Source organism: Quercus lobata, chromosome 3, assembly GCF_001633185.2.
Source record: "Quercus lobata isolate SW786 chromosome 3, ValleyOak3.0 Primary Assembly, whole genome shotgun sequence".
NCBI lineage: Eukaryota > Viridiplantae > Streptophyta > Magnoliopsida > Fagales > Fagaceae > Quercus > Quercus lobata.
Window position 1 is genome coordinate 56,364,740 of NC_044906.1, and position 23,568 is coordinate 56,388,307.

The window sequence follows — 23,568 nt, forward strand, 5'->3', positions numbered from 1 at the left end:
TGCACATGAGCTGGGCTTCCAGAATATTGTCCTTGAAGGTGATGCGTTGAACTTAATTCAAGCGTTGAAGGCATAAGAACAAAACTTACTGCCGTGGGGTCTGCTGGTTGAAGATGTGAAAGAGTATGGAAAAAAATTTAGAAGAGTATTGTATTCTCATGTTAAGAGAAATGGCAATAGTGTAGCTCATAATCTGGCCAAATATGCTTTAAGCATACCAGATTTTCAAGTTTGGATGGAGGATGTTCCATCCCATATTGTTCAGTTTTTACAGTTGGATGTAACTCATTTACGTTAATGAAATTTCATAAGTTATTTCTCAAAAAAAAAAAAAAAAAAAAACATTGCATTATACTACGTGGCAGCCATCACTATTCTTATATGTCATTTACATTTCTTGTTGCCATTTATTTTCAGTAGTTCATAAATGTAGATGTAATTTACTAGTTTTTCGACCCTTATATCAAGTTGTTTTCTTGATTTCTTGTATCACGTTATTTAAGTAATGCAAGTAAGATTATTCAATTTCGTAGACATTGGTTTTATTATTGTTATTGTCATATTGTGTTCTTTATTCTCTTCTTAAAAGGTACTAATTGAGGCAATAATAAACCCATTCAATTCACTGCAGTTGGACAAATCTTTGGTTAAAACACCTATAACATTACATTTCATTCATATACAAAAAACTTCTTCATGGGACGCTTACATTTCTCACAAATTACAGTTCCTTCAGTCAATCCCTCAGCATAAGGAATGACAGTGGAGTGACTGCAAGGCCCAGGTAAAGAAGAAGGCTCAAGGGCACTCCTAATGGCACCCGAGAATCCCAGTTTTGCCACATTGTTTCCCCACTGTGAAAAAAGGTTCAAGCGTTGCATTAGTTCTTTTCCTTGAAGCTGCACAATATCTGTGGAAGACCCTTTTCCTATTACTGCCCAACCACTATCACTAAAGTCCAGCAATGCTGAAACCTCATCTAGAATATGATCATTATCGGCTGTCTTTCTAAGCCGGAGTTTTGACCTTCTCATACTCTCCAACCGAAGCCAAAAGAATTGAGTTGTTGTTAAAGAGAGAGAACCAGTAAGCTTTTCTTCTGCAATGCTGGCCAAAATGTTCTTCACATGATCATCTGGTCTGTTCCTGTTGCCTACATACACCATCTCAAACTGCACGCCTGTGCTTTTTATTTCCTTCATTTTAGAGATGAATTCTCGAATCCATTCTTGGTTCTCACTTCCATAAATGCAAATGTCTCTGTTTTCTTCTACCTGAAATCATTCTCAATCCTATGAGCTCAAGTACAAGGAATCTAACAATTTGGTATCTGAAATGACAAAAAAAAGTCTCAACAAGTGATCATCCAATGTTGCTTCATTGAGTTAGAGTTATACCCAACTAGCAAGTAGGGGGTCAATATTATCAATCAAAAGTTGCATTGTCCAGTTCTGCTCCTCCCAGAGCTGCTCTTCTCTTGAAGCTGAAAAGGGGTAAGCCCAGGCACCCCAGCTAATTACCATGTCAATTGCATTTGAGTTGGTAACCATCCCTCTTGAATCCAGCACTACCATGAGTGGTTCACTCTTGTAGTTCCATGCTTGTTTCATAGAGTTCACCACTGCTGAGCTATGTAACCATGGTTGGCGAATAGAGTACCATGGCAAATAGTTTGAGAAAAAGTTAAAACATCTCACCTCATCATCAGTCCATGTATCAGAATACGAAATGGGAAACCATACAATCTCATACTTTCCCTTGTAGTTCTTATTGAGAGGGTGATCATATGTTTGCTGAACTAGGAAAAGTAATTCCTCTATTGGGAGGAGCTCTGGCTTTGAGATCAAGAGCACAACTACCTTGTTTTCCAGTTCAGATACACCAAGCTGTCAATGAACACAAAGAAAGTGTGAATTTAGAGGAAAAAGAGTTTGTACTCAATAAGAGGGTCAAGACAGATTTCAAGTTGGTTCCTAACAGATGTTCGAAACAATGAACTAACAGTCTGTACAGCTTTAGATTTGTAATATTAAATCTAAATCATGAAATCCATCCATTTCAAATGGAAAGTATCATTTTCACCCAAAGAGCACCCTAGAAGTGTCTTACAGATATCATCATAGGAGTTTCTTGTTAGCTGCATTTCCAAATTGACCAATCAGCTCCTTGGACATTATGTTTTGTGTCAATTTAGTCTTTCCACCTTACCATGGGTATTCTTTTGTATACTAATTTCCCCCAAGTGGCATTATTTATTGCAGCTTCCTCTTTTCTTTTTTTCTTTTTTCTCTCTCTCTCTCTTCTTATTCTTTCTTTCATATTTGTGGTTCCTTTGTGAGGATGCCCTAGTTAAGCAATTTAGTTAACGTCGAACTTGATCTTGTAAAAAGCCACCATGCCTTCTTCTTTTTTTCCTTTAAAAAAAAAAAGTTAAATGGATATAATAATTGAAGGTATAATATCATTTCAGAAGTATGTTGTGATGTGGCAAAAGCATGTGCCTATAACGTGATTATTGGTTAAGGTTTCACAGAAAAATATAGTAGAATAATCTATTTGTATAGAAACAATGTTTAAGGGGTTAATTTTTCAAATTAGAAATGCATGACTAAATTAACACTTGCATAAAAATCCAAAGTTGAGATTTGTAGGTCCCTCAAAGTAAACTAATGGTGACATGGTTTTTTAATTTTTAGAATAAACAGAATCTTTGTTCAACATCTTGTAGTAGTTGGAACTAAGAAGACATGCTTTAATAACCATTACTTTAATTGAACTCATTATGTGAGAATCTGTTGGAATTTCATAGAGATTAGAGAGCATGAAAATCCTTTTTCAAATATGAAACAACAGCTGGAGGGAATAAAACCTTTGCTTGTGAGGAGCAATCTTTAAATGGCAGGGCATCCTTTGAAGCAAATAGCATATGGAGCACCTCTTGATTGTTGATTGGGGGGGACTCCTTAAAGAGTTCTAATAGCTTCTGACACAACTTTGTCTCTGCGAGTTATGTAATAGAACAATCATTAATATTATGCAGAGTCTAATACTTTAGACAACCAGTTAAGTGTTCCAAATTATTCTGAAGAAGCTATAAATAATACCTATTTGTTCATGACACAAATCCACCTGCTGTCTGAGGTGACTCCATATGCTGCTTGATCTACAAACCAAACTTAATAGCTCCCATGTTGCAATTATTGTTGAATCCAAATTCCTGTAAAGGGGGTTAAAACATTATTATAACATTCTAAAACAAAAGTATAAATAATATACATGTTATTACATTTAAATATTGATAAAATACAATAAATCATGTTTTAATTCTTTTTTAAATGCTCAATCTTTCAGCAGAAATAATGAAGCAGAAGAAGAATAATCAGCATATATGTAGCCAATTGAAGAGAAAGAACATGCACTTGCTCAGGTTTCATGGCGATCAAATCTGTGATTAGAGAAGAGCATGCCAAGGCACTTCTAGTGACCCAGTAAGCGGACACATAAATGTAAGACTTTGTAACATCCACTTCCTTATCCAGCTCTACATGAGAAAGTGGCAAGCCTTCAAACTTAATGATACACTTAGTCACATCCACCATATTCTTAACCAAAAAGTTCAATGCCTTAAATCGAGGCTTCAATGTGCTCAAGTCATTAGGCAACTGCTTAAGCATTGCAACTGATACTGCCAAAGGATTATGAGGACACAGCTCCCTTAGGAGCCAAAATTCTCCATAGTTTGTTGCAAATGCTGCAAGTACTATAACCATCTTTGCATCCCATTTATATTTTCCTAGCAAATCAAACAAAAACATCGTCCTCATGTGTAGATCATCTTCACCAGGCCACTTGCAGCGCATCTGGCATTACAATAAATTAAAACATATGTTAGATTGTATGTATGTATGCGTGCCTGCGTGCGTGCGCGTGAGAGAGAGAGAGAGAGAGAGAGAGAGAGATGTGAATTACTTGTAGTGAAATCTTATAAATGACATGCCCAAGCGGTTCTTTGGAACTATTTGCTTCAATGTTACTTTCATCACTTATTGCCATGGCATCAAATTGTAGATCAGAAACCTGCAACAAGTGATTGGAAATGAATAGACAAGTTCTTAGAAAGAAAAAAACAAGGAAGTGCTTAATAAATTAAACCATTAACAGGATATATCAGTAGAGAGCAATGCAGGCCTTACGAATAACTCTGACAATATAAAAAAGCACAAAATATAATGGTCTACCAATGTGATTGATCAATTTGCTGGGAAACCAGAATTTACTGAGAGTTGCTTTGGTATAATACTTCAACAATATATACCATAATATTTTGGAAAGCTCACATACTCTGCAGCATCTCTAAAAGAAAATTGAAATATAATTTTACTAAAGTGATCATCTAAAGTGAACAAGAAGTTTAACAGACCAGAGGGGTAAGTGGTACTTCTGAATAAAGGATGATGTACTGTATTGCACGCAGCAATAGCTCAGAATCAAGACAGCGGCCATCAGGGTCATGAGTAAGGAGTAGCTTCTTTATCTGGATATCTTCATCTGAATATGATGATGACCTCCAGAAGGGGTCACTCCCAAGAAAGTTCATGGCTGAAGTAACGATGGTACTGTGTTCTTGTGGATTGAGATATTATATGAGCTTACAAACATACTTCTAAGATATTCATGGGGTCGCATATGGAAAAAGGTGACGGATGAAAATAAAAGTAGTTCTTTGCTTGAGCAAATAACCATTTAATATATTCCAGTGGCAATGGCATCACTGCATATGTTTTGCGTGTGTGTTGATAGAGTGACTGATCACTGAAAGGAGTGAAGGACAGCCATGTTTCAGTTTTTCATTAAATGGAGACCACCATAAAAAGAGGTTCTTACTTTAAATAGAGGTTCTTACTTTAAACTTTAAAAATATCTGAGCAGGGAATCCAAATCCTTTCCTTTTGTACTTTTTCTTGGTGTAGTGGAGAAGAAAATAGAGCCCATAGCACTAGTTAAAAGGGGAAAGTAGAGCAGGTGCATGATATTTCAATTGTGTTTGAAAAGCAGTCTCTTCTTAAAACAAAAAGAGTTATTCTCCAACATTCTTAGCTTTAATTCTTCGGGAAACTATAATGAAAAGGTAAAACTATAAGAACTAAAGGGAAGGCATCTAAAAGAATAGGAATAAATCTCCAACATTCTTAGCTTTAATTCTGAGGGAAACTATAAAGAAAGGGAGAAACTACAGGTACTATAGGGAAGACACCTAAAATAATAGAAATAAATATTTAGACAAGTGAAAATGTGCTTGAAAATTGGTATTGGCAATTCTTCAAAAATGCTTGAAAAAACAATACAATTATGGTGGTGGCCGCTGACCTTAAAATGAAAGTTAGAAATGAAGCAAGAGTTCATGAAGACATTCATGTGGAGTAGCTTTTATAGTTTCTATAGCTGCATGTGAGTATGTGACCAGGAAAAGCACACCACATCGTAGAACAAATTGTAACTGTTTTTTATGCCCCCAACAATTAAGGCATTAATCTTTGGAAAGCATATGGAAAACCTGATTTAAAAGGTAATAGGGGCAAGTAAATTTGATTAATATATATTATAAAGAATATAACATGTTTCTTGCACGGTGAGCTTTAATTAATTTTTAAAGCCAATGGCTTTAAGGCACTGTAGAGCGTGTGTCATGCTAGAGTTAGAGGCAACTTTTATCAAAGAATAATGATAGGGATACTTTAAATTTTATTAACTAAGCTTCACAAACTGAAGTATGTTTTTTTAAAGATACAACAAAAGTTTTATTGTATTGTTGATATGGCATAAATCAAATTCATTACTGCTTCAGCTTATTTATTTAGTAAAATTAGTAATAGCTTTAATTTTTTCTTTGAGTAATTTTAGGTATATTATACATATTACTACATAAATCTAAAAAATGATTTGTCAATTTTTAAAGACATAAAAAAAAAAAAAAATTAATGTTAGAATGTTGTAAATTATACTAAATTAACCTTACAAACTAATGTGTTATTAATTAAAAAAAATTAATTTGACATATGTCTATTATATTGTTGAACTGGCACCTTAAGGGTGAACACAAATTGCTCTAGCTAGACCAATGCTCAGAGAGCCTAAGCCAAGCCATTCGAACAGCCATGTGAGGTTGCTGAGGATGAATGGGATGGTGGTCGGCGGAGGATTTGTCTTTTTGTAGTAGCCTTATTATTTTAAAATAAAATTAATTAAGAAATTTACTTATTATATTATTAATATGACACTAATCATTTTTATTGTCAAGCCATTTTGTAAGCCTCTTTTAATGAAATTGGTAATAACTTAAATATTTTTCTTTTCAAATAAGTTTATAATAAAGAGATTTGTTACATTCAAATTTTACTATTCTTTGTGGGGTACATTTTATGTTGTCTTTTATAAAAGATGAGAAGTGTAAAGCTGACCATGGTTTTCTTTTTCATAACCAATTCTTTGAAGCTGGACATGAAATTTTTTATTTATTTTTTGAGAAGGAAGCTGGACATGAAGTTCATCCAATGGCAAAGCCAAGGGTGCGAGAGGGGGCAATTGAGAAAGTCTCTCTACAAAATGAAAAGCTCATACGTCCATATAACACATATTACTTTTTTGTCATTTTATAATTAAAACAAAGTTCAATGGTCCCACTTAAAACTCAAAGTTTTATGCGTTTGACAAGTTTTCATGCCTTCTTAACGTTTTAACCTTTCTCACTGCTATTCAACAATAAATAATGTTACCTACACCACTTTTTTCACATTTGTTAAAGGAGAAAGGTTACCTAGACAATATTTATCGCAACAAATTTTATTATTGTTGAGTTTTTAAGTTGTTTGAGTCTATTATTAACACTATTTTTTTTTTCACCATTTAGAACTTGCCAATTTAGAAATTGTTAAAAATTTTGTAAAAAAATTGTAATTTTAGACTTATTGTTGTTAAAGTGATCTATTATTAGTAGAGAAAAACAATAATGCTAGGATCACACAAAAATATACATATTTTGTCACAATTGTCCTATGTGACACATTTTGCCACAATTGTTTTTACTTTAAATCTTGTCCTTTCTGAACTGAAATTATCCTGACTCCACCATTAATTTCATCCAAGAGAATTTCCAAAAGCAGAGAGGCAACTAAACAAAAATATATTTCCCGAGAGCTCTGAAAATTTCCATGAGTTGCTAGAAGTTTAGATTTGTTTCTTTCAGTGTAAAATACATATTTTATAAAAAAATATTTTTCTCATTTTCAGAGTGACTCAAGTTTAGTCAAAACGAAATCATTATTGTTGACTAGGAAAAATCCCTCTTTGGGGTTTGTTAGGTTTTTAAAAGTACTGACTAATTTCATAACAAAATTTGTCTTCAAATATTTAGAATTGGTTGTATTTGATTTATTTTAAAAGTCTATCAGGAGTTTCATTGAAGATCTCAAAGAAATTGAAGACTAGAGTTTCCGCTCAAGCAAAATAGGATTTGCACAAGCGAAACTGCAGCCCAAAACTTGCGTGTCACTCGCTTGAGGCTATAGCTCAAGTGGGATTTCGGAAATCAGAACTCTAATTCTATTTGGAAAAGGATTCATGGTAACTATTTAACCTACTCTATACACCTATACAAACCACTGAATGCATAAATTTTCGAGCGAGAAAAAGCTGTCACACAAAGAGTAACACACAGAATACCTTATGCATTTTCTTCTTTTAGCCAAACTGAAAATTCCTTAAATTCTACCCACTCATTTTGTGATTATAAACAAAGTGATTGTTCGATTGTTTTGAAACCACCGAGAATTTTTTCCATTGAGTTCGCTACAACAAATCTTCAAGGTGATCCTTGGAGTCTAAAGGTTTTGCATCATGTGAAAGTGACGTTTGTGGAAGAAATCACTACAGAAGGATTGCAGAAATTTTGGGACTATTGTGGTAGGAAGGTTTCCAGGGTCTTTTTGTGCCATGACGCATGTCGTGTTTTGATAGATTAGCAGCCAAACCCAGATTCTTTGGGGTAGCCAAGTCTAGTAATCACGCTTATGGATTGTCTATTGGCTACTATCGTTGCGTTTTCTTCTAAGTAAAAGATAATATAATGAATGATGGAAATAACAAATTAATGAGAAAAATAATCTTCTAATGTATGGATTATTTAAGCATAATTTAAGCTATGAAGCATAAATAAATGGGAGAAAGTATGTTAAGCATTGAAGCATATACAAATGCATGTGAAGTATTATGTTTAGGCTAATATAAGCAAGCAAGGCCAATCAAGTATATTTAACGGTGTTAAAGAATATATTTCTCTATACCCAAGTTAACATATACAAAGACCTTAAAACTCATATACTATATAAGTTATTGTTTTTGTTTTTTTTTTTTTTTTGTTTTTTGTTTTTTTTAGAGAGAGTTTCAATCTATGACGTCTGCTCCTAATGATACTCTTTATCATCAAACCAAGACACCAATTGGTTTTTGGTGTAGGCAAATATTGAACCCCAAATCTCTTATTCAATCATAAAAAACTTTACTAATTGAGCTAACTAGAACCCACAATATGAGTTCTTGTTAAGTGTGTTAAGAACTCATATAGTAACTAAACACACTTAAACACTCTCAGTTCTCATGCATCCTAGAACACTTAGTTACATTCAACCGGACATGACTAAATGCACTTTATATGAGACTCTAAAGATATATATATATATATTTTTTTTGAGAGAGTTTCAACCTATAGCGTCCGTTCTTAATGATAACTCTTTATCATCATACCAAAACACTAATCAGTTTTTGGTGTAGGCAGGGATTGAATCCCAGATCTTTTATTCAACCATCAGAAACTTTACCAGTTGAGCTAACTGTAACCCACAGACTCTAAAGATTTTAGTGCCATGACATGTAAGAAGGATTCTAAAGATTTTCTTTGTGACAAATATATATACACACATATAATATAACAAACAACCTCAATTTATGCTATGTAATGATAAAATAGTATTAATAGGGCCATTACATTTATTTCATGTATTAAAGATTTATAAATATTGCACTATTATTTATATAAAATGGATTTCTATTTTTATTTTTCTAAGAATTATATGAGAAAAAATCGATTTGAAATATGATATTCTTACTCAAATTTAGTTGCATTGGAAATAATTGCAACAGAGTTAGCAAAAGATAAAAGTTTATATATATATATATATATATATATGAAAAAGAAAAAAATTTAATAAAATGCAATCAAGAATATAAAAAATAAAAATAACTCTACATTTAAGCTAGGAGAAAATAATTAATTATTTTTTAGGGAAAAATATCCAAATACCCCTTGAACTTTAAGCTAGTAGCCATTACAGCCCCTGAACTTTTATTTTGGCCAATTTACTCCTTAAACTTCACACATCTTCCGATTCACTACATTTATTAGTTTGCTATTAAAATACTGACAGAATATGCACCTGAAATTCACGTGATGTTAGAAATGTTTTTGAGTGTAAGAGAGAGAAACTGTAAGAACTATCGCATCATCCCTCTCAGGTGCTAGAAATTTTTGGCCCGCTGTTTGAGTTCTTGTTTCGCCTTTCAACAACATATATGGATCCACACCTTACAAACCAAAAAAAAAAAAAAAAGTCTCAAATCTCTAAAACCAATTAGCTTTAATTTTAAGAAGGCTATAACGGATCTAGACATAAGGGATTGCACTTCCCAGACTTTGATCTCCAAACCCAAACAAACTAAGGTACCTTTTTTTCTAGTTATTGATTGAGGGAATTTATATTTAATTGTTTCTTCTTCTTTTTTTTACCAAAAAAAATCTGGGTTTTGATGAATTTTGTTGTTTGTGTTGTTGGGATTTGGAATTGATTGGTGGGTTTTGGTTAGTTTTCTTTGTTGGGTCAGTAAAGATTGTTAATTTAGATGGGGACTTGTTGGATTTTGATCTATTTGTTAAATACAACTCGCAAGGAATTTGTCCACACAATGTTTGAAGGGTAAAACATCAGTGAACTTCAACATTCCAGCCTTGTAAATCAAGCACATTATAAAAAATAGAGTTCCAACATTGAGGCATCTTGGGAAATCTTTGGAATGCAAATATCAATGTCATGGTGGCTATCAAATAGCGACCCATATATGTTGTTGAAAGGCATGGTAGGACCACGGAAGGCAAGAAAAAAATTTCCAGCACCGGAGAGGGATGGTGCGTTGGTTCTTACTTTATCTCTCTCTGACACTCAAAATGTGTCTCTCTCTTCTTCCATTGGGGTTTAGACTATTGGTTTTGGTATTTTAACATCACGTGCGTTTCAGGTGCATATTATGTTAGTATTTTAACAACAAACTAACAGATGTAGTGAATTGGATGTGTGAAATTTAAGGAGTAAATTGACCAAAATAAAAGTTCAGATGGTGTAATGGCCACTAGCTTAAAATTCAAGGCATATTTGGACATTTTTCCTAATTTATTTAACAAAACCTATAGTACCCAAAACATTAACATTTGTAATAAATTTATTTCCTTCTTTTTTTACATTCCATTAATTCTAGGGTTAATTAATTGGGTCAAAAATATTGAGAGGTTAATTAAGGAAGGTAATCAAGTCATTAAAATAAGATATTTCCTAAATTAAAAGTCATAACATTTGAAATTCGAATTTAATTTGGAATTAAAATTAAAAGCATTTTTAAAAGGAAAGTCTTAACTATTAAAATCCTTTCAAGTTTGAAAATATAATTAAGTCTAGTTGTGATTGATTCAAGATTCAAATATTTTCCATGATAAATGAATTAAGTAAGATTTAATTACGGAAATAAAGATTGATTATTTTTTAAGACTAAAATTAATAACATTAAAAAATATATATATATATATATATATATTGAGAGAGAAGACATTGAATTCTTTTATTCCAAAACGATGGCCAAATTAGCCTGAACAAAAGGGTAAATTGATGGTGGAACATCCTCCATCCATATCACACTGTCTGGAAAGTTAACTGCTAATTTAGCCAAATAATGTGCAAATTTGTTACCCTCCCTCTTAACATGAGAGTAGGATAATTTAGAAAAAAGGTTCTCAAAAATACTTGCATCCAAAATAAGTAAACCCTAAGATGCCAGACCTTGCTCCTTCAACTTCAAACCTAACATCACAATGCTTGAATCCCCCTCAACTACCACTCTATCCAACCCACCTCCTCTGGTTGTCCTTGGCACCACCCACTTCTATCAAAAGTAATAGTACTGAGAGTTCGGTCTAGCCTTGCTTCATCTGCCCATGTTTCGACTATGAACACAACAAAAGGATCTTTTGCCCTTATTATTTCAACAAGCTCTCTTTCTGTACGTGGGTTCCCAAGCCCATGATAGTTGCATACTTAGAGATTCATGGCTCTTGGCAAGGTTGGGAAGCAATCACCGCCAATATCTATATTTGAGAAATGTTCCCTTTTGAAACCAGTTGACTTTTGTTTGGTAACACTAAGGAATTGTGACAATCGTCATTCACTCTCTTGCCTAAGTAACCTGGCTCTCCATGGGAGATTTGTGAGAGAGGTACACCCTGGGATCGTAGCAATCTAGTCCATGTACCCTGGGTTGCTGGAATTTCTATTGTTGCAAAACAGCTAAGTCTCGACTTGGGGCATCAGAGGAGGTGCTAACTATAATTTAATTGGTTAAGTTCGATAAGGTGATTCTTGAGTTTGATAAGGTGATTCTCAAGAGAAAACCTAATTAATCTTTAAATATTAACTTAAATTATAATGAATAATGCTAAAAATACAAAATATTTTACAAACTGCTAATATAGTGAGTGATTATTGGTAAATGAAAAGGTGATATTAATGGTGGACTTAGATGAAAATCAATAAGAGGTTGGCCACATCAATATTTTGTAAAAATGTTTTAAAATAGTTTGTGGTTATAGGACTACTCAATTAGAATTGATTTTGAATTAAAAATCTAATAAGGAAACATCTTCAATCAAAGATCATTTCATGAAAAAGAAAAATTGAGAAAGTGAGAGAAAGAGAAAGAGGTAGAGAGCAACAAATGATACATGTTGTGATTGCGAGCCAAGTAGTTGAGGAGAGCAGAGCTACTGCGACTACAAAGCAAAGGAGAGTAGAGCTACTAACACTACCAACAAGAACTCACAGTTACAATCTCTCTCTCTGCCTACCCCCCCCCCCCCCTCTTTTTTAGGAAAAATGAAATTATTGATTACTTTTATGAAATGAGTCGAATAAGTTATGAATCTGAATGATTAGGAGTTTTTATTTTATTTTTTTTAATAGAATTTTTTATTGAATATTTTGTTCATTTGTTGTAATTTGGCATATCTTGTTGTTGATTAGGCTATTTTCGCTGTTATTTGGGATAATTTTAATTGTTTTTATTTTGGCTTTTAGTTATTTGTTTATTTGTCTTTTTTGATTGAATGGGCTAAAGATTATGTTTAGGAGGTCAATATTATTTTTGTTATAGCTGAATTCTTGAGATTCTCAAGTTAGAGTATTTAATTATTAGGGAAAATTACACTTTACCACACCCAACTATACTCCATATTACACTTTGCATCTTAAACCTTTCAAATGCACATTTTACACCCTAAACTATGACTTTTGTTACACTTTGCACCTCGATGTCAAGTTTGCTGTTAACTTGGATGGAAATCTAAAGTTTATGATGCAAGGTATAATCGAGAGTATAGTTTAGGGTGATAAAATGTAATTTCTCCTTTATTTTTAAAAAACTGAGAAAATGGGCAATTCAGTCTTTTCACGTGATGTCATACTTTTTCATCCAAGTTAATGGCAAACTTAATGTTAAGGTGTAAAGTGTAACAAATGTCATATTTTATGATGCAAAATGTGCATAAAGTTTAGAGTGTAAAGTGTAATCAGGAGTATAGTTTAGAGTGGTAAAATGTAATTTATCCTTTTTTTTTTTTTTTTTTTTTTTTTTTTTAGAATAGAAAATATGGGTTAGTTTAAAAATAATTAGATATATAATTATTTTTTCAAGTATAGTTTTTTTTTTTTTTTCCTATTTTTGCAAGTCAGGTGCTCTTGCGTGTAAATCCGCCAATGCAATGTTGTTGATATCCCAAAAAGAAAATTAAAATTAAATTGTTTTTAATATTAAAAAAAAATTTCTTGGAATTTTTAATAACACTTTTTTAAAAATTCAAATTCAACAATTTGTTACTTGTAACTTTCTTAATAACAATTGCTCCATGATATTTTCTATCACGGTGTAAGCCAGGTCCTAGGTTCATAATATTTATAGTGAGTTGTAGTATAAAATTGTACATTTTTATGTGTACTACTACTAATTTATTATTTACCGAAGGCTACAAGAGAATAAGGTACCCTACATGATTAAGGATCTGTTTGGTTAAAGGGATGGAAAAGTAAGAGGATGGAAAAGTGGGAGGATAGAAAAGAATATATTTTCTCTCATTTTTATTTGGTTTGGAGTGGAAAAGTGTAGAAATGAAAAAAAAATGAGTTTGAATAAATTTACTTATATACCCTTGTTAAAGAATGATGCCTAATTTTTTTTTTTTTTTTAAGTGACAAATAACCACAAAAAAGAGCAATCACCCTAATTTATTTAAAAAAAAAAAAAAAAAAAAAAGAAGAAGAAGAAGAAGAAGAAGAAGAAGAAGAAGAGAGAATAGGAAATGATGAGGATAATTTTTGATTGATCGACATAGGGTGTCGAACCTTCCTTACATGCCAAACATTCCTCGTCTGATCATCGGCCTTACACTTAAAACGATCCTAAAGGGATGACTAACCCCATGGGCCGTCAGATCCAGGTTGACAATCCAACGCCCAATCCCGACGACCCATTTCCTTAGGGTTTCCCATGAAACTCACGTGAGGTCCACTCATATGTCCATACATGGAAATTATTTGCATATCACGACTAAAGACCCTACCACACGATCAGATCTCATATATATGGAAAAGTGATCCCAAATATTTTGGGATCCTTCTCTCTATAAGGAAATTCTCCCGTATCAAGGGATCTGGGTCAGCTTAAACACCAAACCCTAACCTTCTCAAGGTACGTGAATTCTCCCTAACTCTTGCATTCTTGAGTTCTTGGTGATTCTTCTATCACTGACTTAATCTTCGGAGGGTCTTTGGCCAGTACCCCATTAGTGCTCTTTGATTGGTTCTTCTCTTTTATTCTTTAGGTATATCCATCGGCACATGTGTGGACAATCAACTCACTGATGATTTTTGTGTATCATGAGGAAAAAAAAAAAAAAAAAGGCAACACTGCCCAGAAAGAAGGAAAAAAAAAAGTTACTGCCTAGGGGAGAAGAAAGAAAAAATAAAGGCAACTTTGAAGAAGTCTATGTGCACATGCACATGAATATTTTTGTCAATAAAAAAAATTTATCTCCACTCAGTTTTCTCTCCATTTTGGAGAGAAAATATGTTGGTGGGTTCAGGAAGAAAACACTTGGATCCTAGCTATCATTTATTTTTCTTTCAGTCTGCCCAATTAAATACACTTCAAAAATATTTTTCTTCCTATACTCTTTTAAAAGTTTTTTATCTGCCCTATTTTAGCTCCAAACAATCACACGTAAAGGAAAATTGTTTTGCCTGTTTGCTTTCGTTTCGTGGGAGCAACCGGAAGTCAAGTCATATATAGGACAAAAAGTACGACCAAGAGAATCATAGTTCTGTTCTGTTCAAGTGTCCCAACTCCTAAGTCCCGACCAATTCCCATAATATTTAATCTTTATTAAATTTTATAATTAATTCGTTTTAATTTTGAGCTAGGTGTTTTAAAGCAAAAGGAACAATTTCACTGACCGTATTAAATTTCTGTATTTATCTTCAACGCTTTTTTTATTAATTTCATTTTAAGCTTTGCACCTTAAAATACATTACGATTTAATTAAAGCAACTTTGTTTCAAGGTGGATAGCATCGATTCATCCATTTCATGATTCAACTTTTATTTTATGGATTAAGTTGTTTGCAAACTGTTAAAGTCATTTAAAATTTTAAATGACTCACGTGACGGCTGTACTCTTTTAAAATGATAAAATTTAATTTAAAAAAAAAAAAATTGGTAGAACTTAAAAAGGTTTAGTTAATGTATGAGCATTCACACTCGCACAGTCATATGTTGTATGTCGATATATTTTACCATCAAAACACAAAAATGTCCCATTATTCTGTTTTGTATCCTAAAAAAAGTTGCAATTGTGCTACAGTATCGTCACAAATTTGTAGCGGTACTGTAGCATAATTGTAAAACAAAATTGTTAGAAATACTGAATGCTTGTATTGTATTTCTCAAAAAGTAAAATACACATAAGTGTCTTTATATAAGAAGCAGAGTGTGGAGTACAAGTATATGTACCATACAAGTAAACAAGATGGGCTTAAAGGCCATAGCCTATTACACATTAATAGCCCCTCAAACTTAAGGTGGGTGTGAGACCAACTTGAGGTTGTCAATCAAAGCACGAAGGCGTCCCTTAGGATGTGACTTGGTGAAGATATTTGCAAGTTGATCTTTAGAGGAGACTGAGAATAGCTTAAGAGCACCATGGACAAGATGATAACAGATAAAATGATAATCGATCTCGATGTGTTTAGTCTGTTCATGGAAGACATCATTGTGAGCAATATGAACGGCACTCTGGTTATCATAATAAAGAGAAGTAGCAGAGTGATAAACCAAAAACGAATTGACCCATTGTGATTAATTAATTGATTAATTAGCCAAGTTTATTAATTAATCAAATTAACATACAAAGCGCGTGGTAGAACAAACAAACCACCAATTAAACTAAGTGCAGCGGAAATTAAATTGACACGGTGATTTGTTTATGAATAAGGAAAACCAACACGGCAAAAACCCCACCGGGTGATTTTAAGGTCACCACTCCCGAAAATCCACTATTATCAAAACAAGCAGTTACAAGTAAAGGCTCGGTGTCACTCAATGTAACAGCAAGTGCCTTGCTTTTCCCAATAGTCCTGAGATATGTGGGGCACTCTTGTTTCATGTGACCGAAACCTTAACACCTAAAACACTTTGGTCCTGAAGGAACAATATACTGACCGCCATCCCTAGTATCCTTCTTCCCCTTGTCTTGGCTCTTAAATTGTGAAGACCTAGATTGCCTACGATCCTTGTTGAAGCCCTTTCCATTTGCATTCTTCATAAACTTCTTGAATTACTTGGTGATGTAGGACTTCATCTTAGAATCTTCATCATCTGAAGACTCATCCGTGTCATTGCTCTTGGCCTTCAAAGCCATGCTCTTGCTCTTGCTCAACTTATCAATCCTCGTTAACCCTAACTCGTAGGTCTGCAAATTACCTACCAGCTCTGTCAAAGGGATCTTGTCAATATCCTTTGATTCCTTAATTGCTATAATCATAGCATGGAATCTCTCAGGTAGAGATCTGAGCACTTTTCTCACAATCTTGGGTTTAGGAATGGTTTCCCCAATATTGAAAGTTGAGTTCACTATGTCCTTGAGCTTGGCATAGAACTCATCGAACGACTCATCCTCCTCCATCTTGATTTCTTCAAAGCTTGTAGTGAGCCTCTGAAGTTTTGAATCTTTGATAGCCTTGGTTCCCTCATAGGTTGTTTAGAAAATGGTCCATGCCTCCTTAGCAATTTCAGTAGAGGATATCTTCTTGAATTCCTCATTAGTGACTGCACTGAACAAACCATTCAATGCCTTGCTGTTGAAGTTTGCCGCCTTGATCTTGGCTTCATCCCATTCAGCCGACACTTCCTTTGGCTTGGTCCAGCCTATCTCAACAGCTTGCCACACTTTCTCATCTAAAGACTGCAAGAAAATTCTCATGCATACTTTCCAGTATGCATAGTTAGTGCAATCAAATAAAGGAAGTATAATTAATGAATGTCCTCTATCTATGACAAACAAGGGTCAATGGATCAATACAACAAAGATTAACCCTAATCAGAGTGTGCCTGCTCTGATATCACTTGATAGGCCAAAAACGAATTGACCCCTTGTGATTAATTAATTGATTAATTAACCAAGTTTATTATTTAATCAAATTAACATGCAAAGTGCGTGGTAGTGCAAAAAAAATCACCAATTAAACTAAGTGTAGCAGAAATTAAGTTGACACAGTGATTTTGTTACGACATATGTGATTTACTTGTTAGGAACATATGTCACTATTTTATTTAATTGGCTAATCCTTTGACAAAACGCACTTTACTTGTAATTGGGTAGATCTAGGTGTTTTTAATACGTCAAGAAACAAGGTTTAAAGATCAAGTGTTGAAGTCATTCAAGTCTATCCAAGAAACAAGCTGAATAGTGCAAATTCATTAAAGCTCGATAGTTGGCTCGACAGCTACATCTATCGAGCTTAAGAAGATTGTTTTAGCCCGTGTGCTTGATACCTCAATTTTGTTGAGGTTTAAGAAAGAAACAGAAATTCTGATATGTTTTCTTGGATCCGTGAATGTGTCCTTGGGCCTTCCTTTCTCCTAACCCTAGACATATAAAAGGATTATTTTAAGAGCCGTCAAAGAGTTCATAAGTTACACAAGTGTTGAGCAAAGTTTGTTCAAGCAAATTGTGACCGAAGATAGAATTTGCTCTAGTTCATCGTTCTTGAAGAAGTTGCTATATATGTGCACCATAAGGTTTTGTGACCAAGCATCTTCTTGATCTTCATCGTTGGGATGAACTGAAGAACTTTGCAGCCAACAACCTTCTCTAGTTGGTGATTGAAGTCGCATACTAGGATCCGCGCATTGGTTAGTCACATACTTGGGAGCCGTGCATCAAAAGGAGAAATTGTCACTACAGAACAAGTCCAATTGGATATTGGGGTAAATGTTCAACTGTAGGTTGGTATAAGGTATTGAGATTTCTTTACTTGTAACCGCTTGTTATGATAATTGTGGAATTTCGGGAGTGGTGACTTGAAACCGGTGGGGTTTTTGCCGTTAGGTTTTCTCCATTCATAAACAAATCACCGTGTCAAATTTAGTTTCCCCTATAGTGACAATCTCTCCTTGTAATGCACGACTCCCAGTATGTGACTAACCAATTGCGTGGATCCCAGTACGCGACTTCAATCACCAACTAGAGAAGGTTGTTGGCTGCAAAGTTCTTCAGTTCATCTAGACGATGAAGATCAAGAAGATGTTTGATTACAAAACCCTACGATGCACAAACACGGCAACTTCTTCACAAGAACGATGAACTAAGACAAATTCTGTCTCCAGTCACAATTTGCTTAAACAAACTTTTCTCACCACTTATGCAACTTATGTCACCTTTGATGACCCTTCAAATTATCCTTTTATATGTCTAGGGTTGTAAGAAAAAAAAGCCCAAACACATAATCATAGATTACAGTTAAAACAGAATTGAAAATATGTTTTTCTTAAACCTCGACAGATACCCTATTTGTTGAGATGCTGTCGAGCCACAGGGCTGGAACAGCTCTTCAAACTCGATAGATGGCTAGCTGTTGAGCTTTAATGAACTTACACTTTTTAGCTTGAATCTTAGACAGGCTTGCATGGTTTCGACACTTGATCTTGAAATAAAGTTTCTTGAAGTATTAAACACATCCTAGATCTACCCAAATACAAATAAAGTATATTTTATCAAAGGATTAGCCAATTACATAAAATAGTGACATATGTTCCTAACAAGTGAATCACATATGTCATAACAGTGTCTTTATATAGGAGGCAGAGTGTGTAGTATAAGTATGTATGCCATACAAGTAAACAAGGTGGGCCTAAAGGCTACAGCCTATTACACATTAACAACCCTTTAAACTTAAGGTGGGTGTGTGACCAACTTGAGGTTGTCAACCAAAGCATAAAGGCACCCCTTAGGATGTGACTTAGTGAAGATATTTGCAAGTTGATCTTTAGAGGAGACCGAGAACAGCTTGAGAGCACCATGGACAAGATGATAACGGATAAAATGACAATCGATCTCGATGTGTTTAGTCCGTTCATGGAAGACATCATTGTGAGCAATATGAACGGCACTCTAGTTATCATAATAAAAAGGAGTAGCAGAGGATGTAGACACATCTAAGTCCTTAAGAAGCCATCAAAAGGAGATCAAATGTGGTATCAGCAAGGGCAAAATATTCTTCTTCAAATTAAAGCAAGCTGCTTCAATACTAAAGCGGGCTACAAGGGCTTGTTTCTTGCTTCACTAAGAAATCAGAGAAGAACCAAGAAGAAAGCAATTGCTAGTGGTGGACTTGCGATCAGTGGGATCTCCTGCCCAATCAGTATCAGAGAATGCATGAAGAACAAAAGGAGATTGAGTAGAGTAGAAAATGCCATGGAAGAGAGTGCCTTTTAAGTATCGAAGAATGTATAGAACAACAGCATAATGAGTCAATCATGGAGCAGACAAATACTGACTCACTTGGTGAACAACATAGGAAATTTCAAGACGAGTGACAATGAGATACTTGGCTACCAACTAAGCGTCTGTAAAGAGAGGGATTATTCAATAGTTTCCCCCCTAAGAGAGTCAGATACGCATTAAGTTCAACTGAAGTGTCAACAGTCTTCCTATCAGTGAGTTTAGCTTGAGACAAAAGTTTAGAAGCATACTTGGCTTGAGTAATATAAAGTCCATCTATAGAATGAGTGATTTCAAGACCCAAAAAGTAGCTGAGATGTCCAAAATCTTTCATCTTAAACTGTTGACTAAGAAAATCCTTGAGTTCTTGAATGCCACTGAGGTCATCACTAGTTATGATCATATCATCCACATCTAAGAGGAATAAAATAGTGCCTTTGTCAATACAACAAAGAAATAAGATAGAATCATAATGACTGGCAATGTAACCCAAGCGAGAGATGGTAGAGCTGAACTTGGCAAACCAAACTTGTGGAGCTTGTTTAAGTCCATAAAGTGTACGTCGAAGGTGACAAACCTTGTTCAGTTCAATAGAGAGACCAAAAAGAGGTTACCTATAAACATCTTCACTTAAATTCCCATTAAGGAAGACATTTTTGACATCCATTTGAAAAAGTCCCATTTATTGGCAGCGGCAATAGCTAAGAAGGTATGAACAGATGAGATTAGAGTAACCAGAGCAAAGGTCTCTTCATAATTAATCTCATACTCCTATGTAAAATCCTTTGACGAGACGAATTTCATATCCCTCAATGGACCCATCAGAGTGAGTCTTGATCTTGTAGATCTACTTACAACCAACCACAGATTTCCTAGGGTGGAAAGTCACCAAATCCCAAGTATGATTTTCAGATAATACATCAAGTTTCTTTTTCATTGCAATCTGCCATGAAGGGTCAATGGAGGCCTCACGATAGGTGTGAGGCTCATGCAATGTAGTAAGGGTAGTGTAACAATGATAGTCAAGTAAATGTGCAGGAATGGATCTTACTCGTGTTGAGTGATGAGATGGAATGTCCTGTGCAAGATCTTTAAGCAAAGCAGGAGCAGGGGACCCAAGCTCAGGGTTGGGCGGTTCGTCTTCGACCTGTTCATCTTCTACCTGTTCATTAAAGGGTGATCTAGGAGAGGCATAAAAAATATTTGGTGGTTGGACAGAGAAGTCTATAGGAGGATCAGGAACAACTATAGAAGGAATGTGTGGCTCATCTGGAAAAATATCTATGATAAAAGAGGTAAATAGGGAGGCACAGAAGTGAGAGAGCTCAACAAAGGAGCAATGTTCCCAAAAGACAACATTGCGGGAGATATGAAGACGATGAGAGATAGGATCATAACATCGATACCCGTTTTGAGTTTTGCCATAACCAAGAAAACAACAAAGTCTAGACTGAGGCTAAAGTTTTGTATATTTATGTGGCTGAAGAAGAACGAAATAGGCAGAGCTGAAAGAGCAAAGGTGGTGATAGTCCAAAGGTGACCCAAAAAGGCCCTCATATGAAGTTTGATTTTGGATGACAGGACTGGGAATATGATTAATAGCATGAATAGCATGAAGAGCAGCTTCACCTCAAAAAGGAGCAGGAACTTTGGTAGAGAAAAGGAGAGCACGAACAGTGTCAAGAATATGACTAACTTTTCATTCGGCTCTACCATTTTGCTAAGAGGTATCAGAACAAGTTAGTTGATGAATAGTGTCATAGGAATGCAAAATAGCTTTGAAATCATATTGAGTATATTCAAGAGCATTATTAGATCAAAAATTTTTGATTCGTTTGAAAAGTTGAGTTTCATCCATATTTGCAAAATTAGAATATACTTGCAGTTATTCAGAATGATACTTCATATGAAAATCTAGTTATAACAAGAATAATTATCAATAAAGACAACAAAGTATCGAGATCCACCAATACTAGAGACAGAAGAAGGCCCTCAGACATCAGAATGAATTAGGTCAAAAATATCAGTGGACATTGATTCACTAGTATTGAAAGGCAAAGCTGGTTGTTTTCCTAACTAACATGAAACACAATCAAAATTTTCTGTGGACACTAAACCTAACAAACCTCTAAAAGCCAAACGTTGTACTCGAGAGGAAGATGCGTGACCAAGTTGGACATGCCAAAGTGCAAGGAAAGGAATAGAAGAAACTGTAGTAGCAACTGAAATAAGAGCAACAAGTGGAAGACAAAGGTTTTCCATGAGAAACATACACCCAACTATAGGATTGGTCCCAAGCTCTTGTCCCGTCCTCAGATCCTGCACAATACACCCAAAACAGAAAATAAATTGTAAGAAAGTTTAGGAACATTAAAGATCCCAAGAATCGAGAGGTTAAAGGTCAAGATAGAACCTATATTATGACCAAACATTGTGGAATGATTAGCTGTGTGAATATTAAGAGGGTGTGGTACAGGTTCAAGTTGAGAAAATAAGGATGAGTAAGGTGTCATGTGATTGTAACAAGTAGAATCCATAAGCCAAAAGGAAGGAGACATACCAGATGTAACTAAGAGAGAAAAGGAATAAGATGCATTACCAACCATATGAATGGTATTAGCAATGATGTTTTCAAGGTCAATTGTGGAAAATGGTGATAGTGGATCCAGAAGACTTGGACTTTGTAGAGACGGAAGCCATTGGTTGGATACTTCCAGTGTTAGCAACAGTAGTGGAAGAAATGGAAACAACTTATTTATTGCATTGATAGCAAGTCTCAATATTATGGTTAAGACGTTTGCAAAAATTGCAAAAACATTTATTGGATTGTCGGTGACGATTGTTGTAATAAAAAGAAGACCTATCCTTATTCTTCATTTAGAAGCAAAATATGCAAAAATGGATTGCAAAAATGAAATCTACGTGAAAAATTGGGCAAGAAGCACCTGGAATACAAAAAGTCAACTCTAGGAAAAAGTCAACGGTCAAACCTGCCGCAAAAGTCAACAGTCAAAGTCAACCAAGGAGTGATGTCGTCAGCAAGATGACGTGGATGATGATGTAAGCTGACGAAAGCTAGGACTGACGTGGCAACTGATGTAAGTAGGATGACGTTACATATGACGTCAGCAGGTTGTTGGAAGCACATGGACATGTGGAAGTGTCAAGTGCGTTGGCGCATGAACGCATGGCAGAAGAAGTAGAATCTTCTGGTAGTGTGTGCAGGTGTGTGTAGTGCGTCTTTGATGCAAATTTCTTAGTAGGCGCGTGAGGGGGTGTGGTATGTCTGATGACGTCAATTCTTCTTTGATAATGTAGATTGGAAGAAGAAGATTCTGATTGTACCGGTGACTAGTGGATCGGAGCAGAATTTATGGCTGCGATTGGAATGATAATGGTCTTCAGTGTATAACGGCGATAGCGATGGTGATGGCAATTCTGACAGTGACATCGACGGCAGAGGTAGCGGAGAACATTGAGAAGATAGGACTACAGATTACACACTAAAAACTTCAAAGTAGTGGCTCTGATACCATGTTAGAAATACTGAATGATTGTATTGTATTTCTCAAGAAATAAAATATACATGAGTGCCTTTATATATGAGGCAGAGTGTGTAGTACAACTATGTGTGCTATACAAGTAAACAAGGTGAGCCTAAAGCCCACATCCTATTACACGTTATTAGAAATAATTTTTTTTTATTCACTCACTGAACATATTTAACTCTTCCTCTCTCTTCATTTTCTCTGTTTCTCATCTCCTCTCTCTTTCTCCACAATGTTCTAGCCTTTCTCTCTCACTCACAATGGGCATATTCTGATGTGGGTCCAGCACGGGTTTGGCGGTGTGAATCTGGTGGCGCTGTGGGTTAGGTGGTTTTGATAGCGTGGTCCTCTGATGGAGGCGCTTAACCTCGCCTCTGATGATGGGTTGCTCAAGCTCGCCAATGGTGGGCTGTGATTTTTCTAGCATGGTCCAATGGTGGGTTGTTATGGTGGGTGATTTGAGGGGCTATGGGTTACTGGATTTTGTGTGTTATGGTGCAATGGTGTGGTGTTGATCTAGCAGTGGCAGTGACTACATGTGGCAATGAGGCATGAATGGATTACTGGGTTTTTTGTGGTGGTCTATTTCATTTCTAGAATA

At 34.9% G+C, this 23,568-nt stretch overlaps 1 protein-coding gene across 2 annotated transcripts; it reads right to left on the minus strand.

Annotated features, from left to right (window-relative positions):
- Positions 1 to 621: 621 nt before the first annotated feature.
- Positions 622 to 4,829, minus strand: LOC115979145 (protein SIEVE ELEMENT OCCLUSION C). Of its 2 annotated transcripts, none has more exons than XM_031101109.1 (7): positions 4,421 to 4,829; positions 3,970 to 4,077; positions 3,424 to 3,860; positions 3,105 to 3,217; positions 2,870 to 3,000; positions 1,398 to 1,886; positions 622 to 1,274 (listed from the first exon to the last, which is right to left on the minus strand). In XM_031101109.1, the coding sequence occupies exons 1-7, from the start codon at positions 4,595 to 4,597 to the stop codon at positions 672 to 674; spliced, it is 2,058 nt and encodes a 685-aa protein (XP_030956969.1). In that variant the 5' UTR covers positions 4,598 to 4,829; the 3' UTR covers positions 622 to 671. The 2 variants fall into 2 exon arrangements, with proteins under 2 accessions (XP_030956969.1, XP_030956968.1); XM_031101108.1 differs by having other exon boundaries at positions 3,418 to 3,860.
- Between the last annotated feature and the right edge of the window lie 18,739 nt (positions 4,830 to 23,568).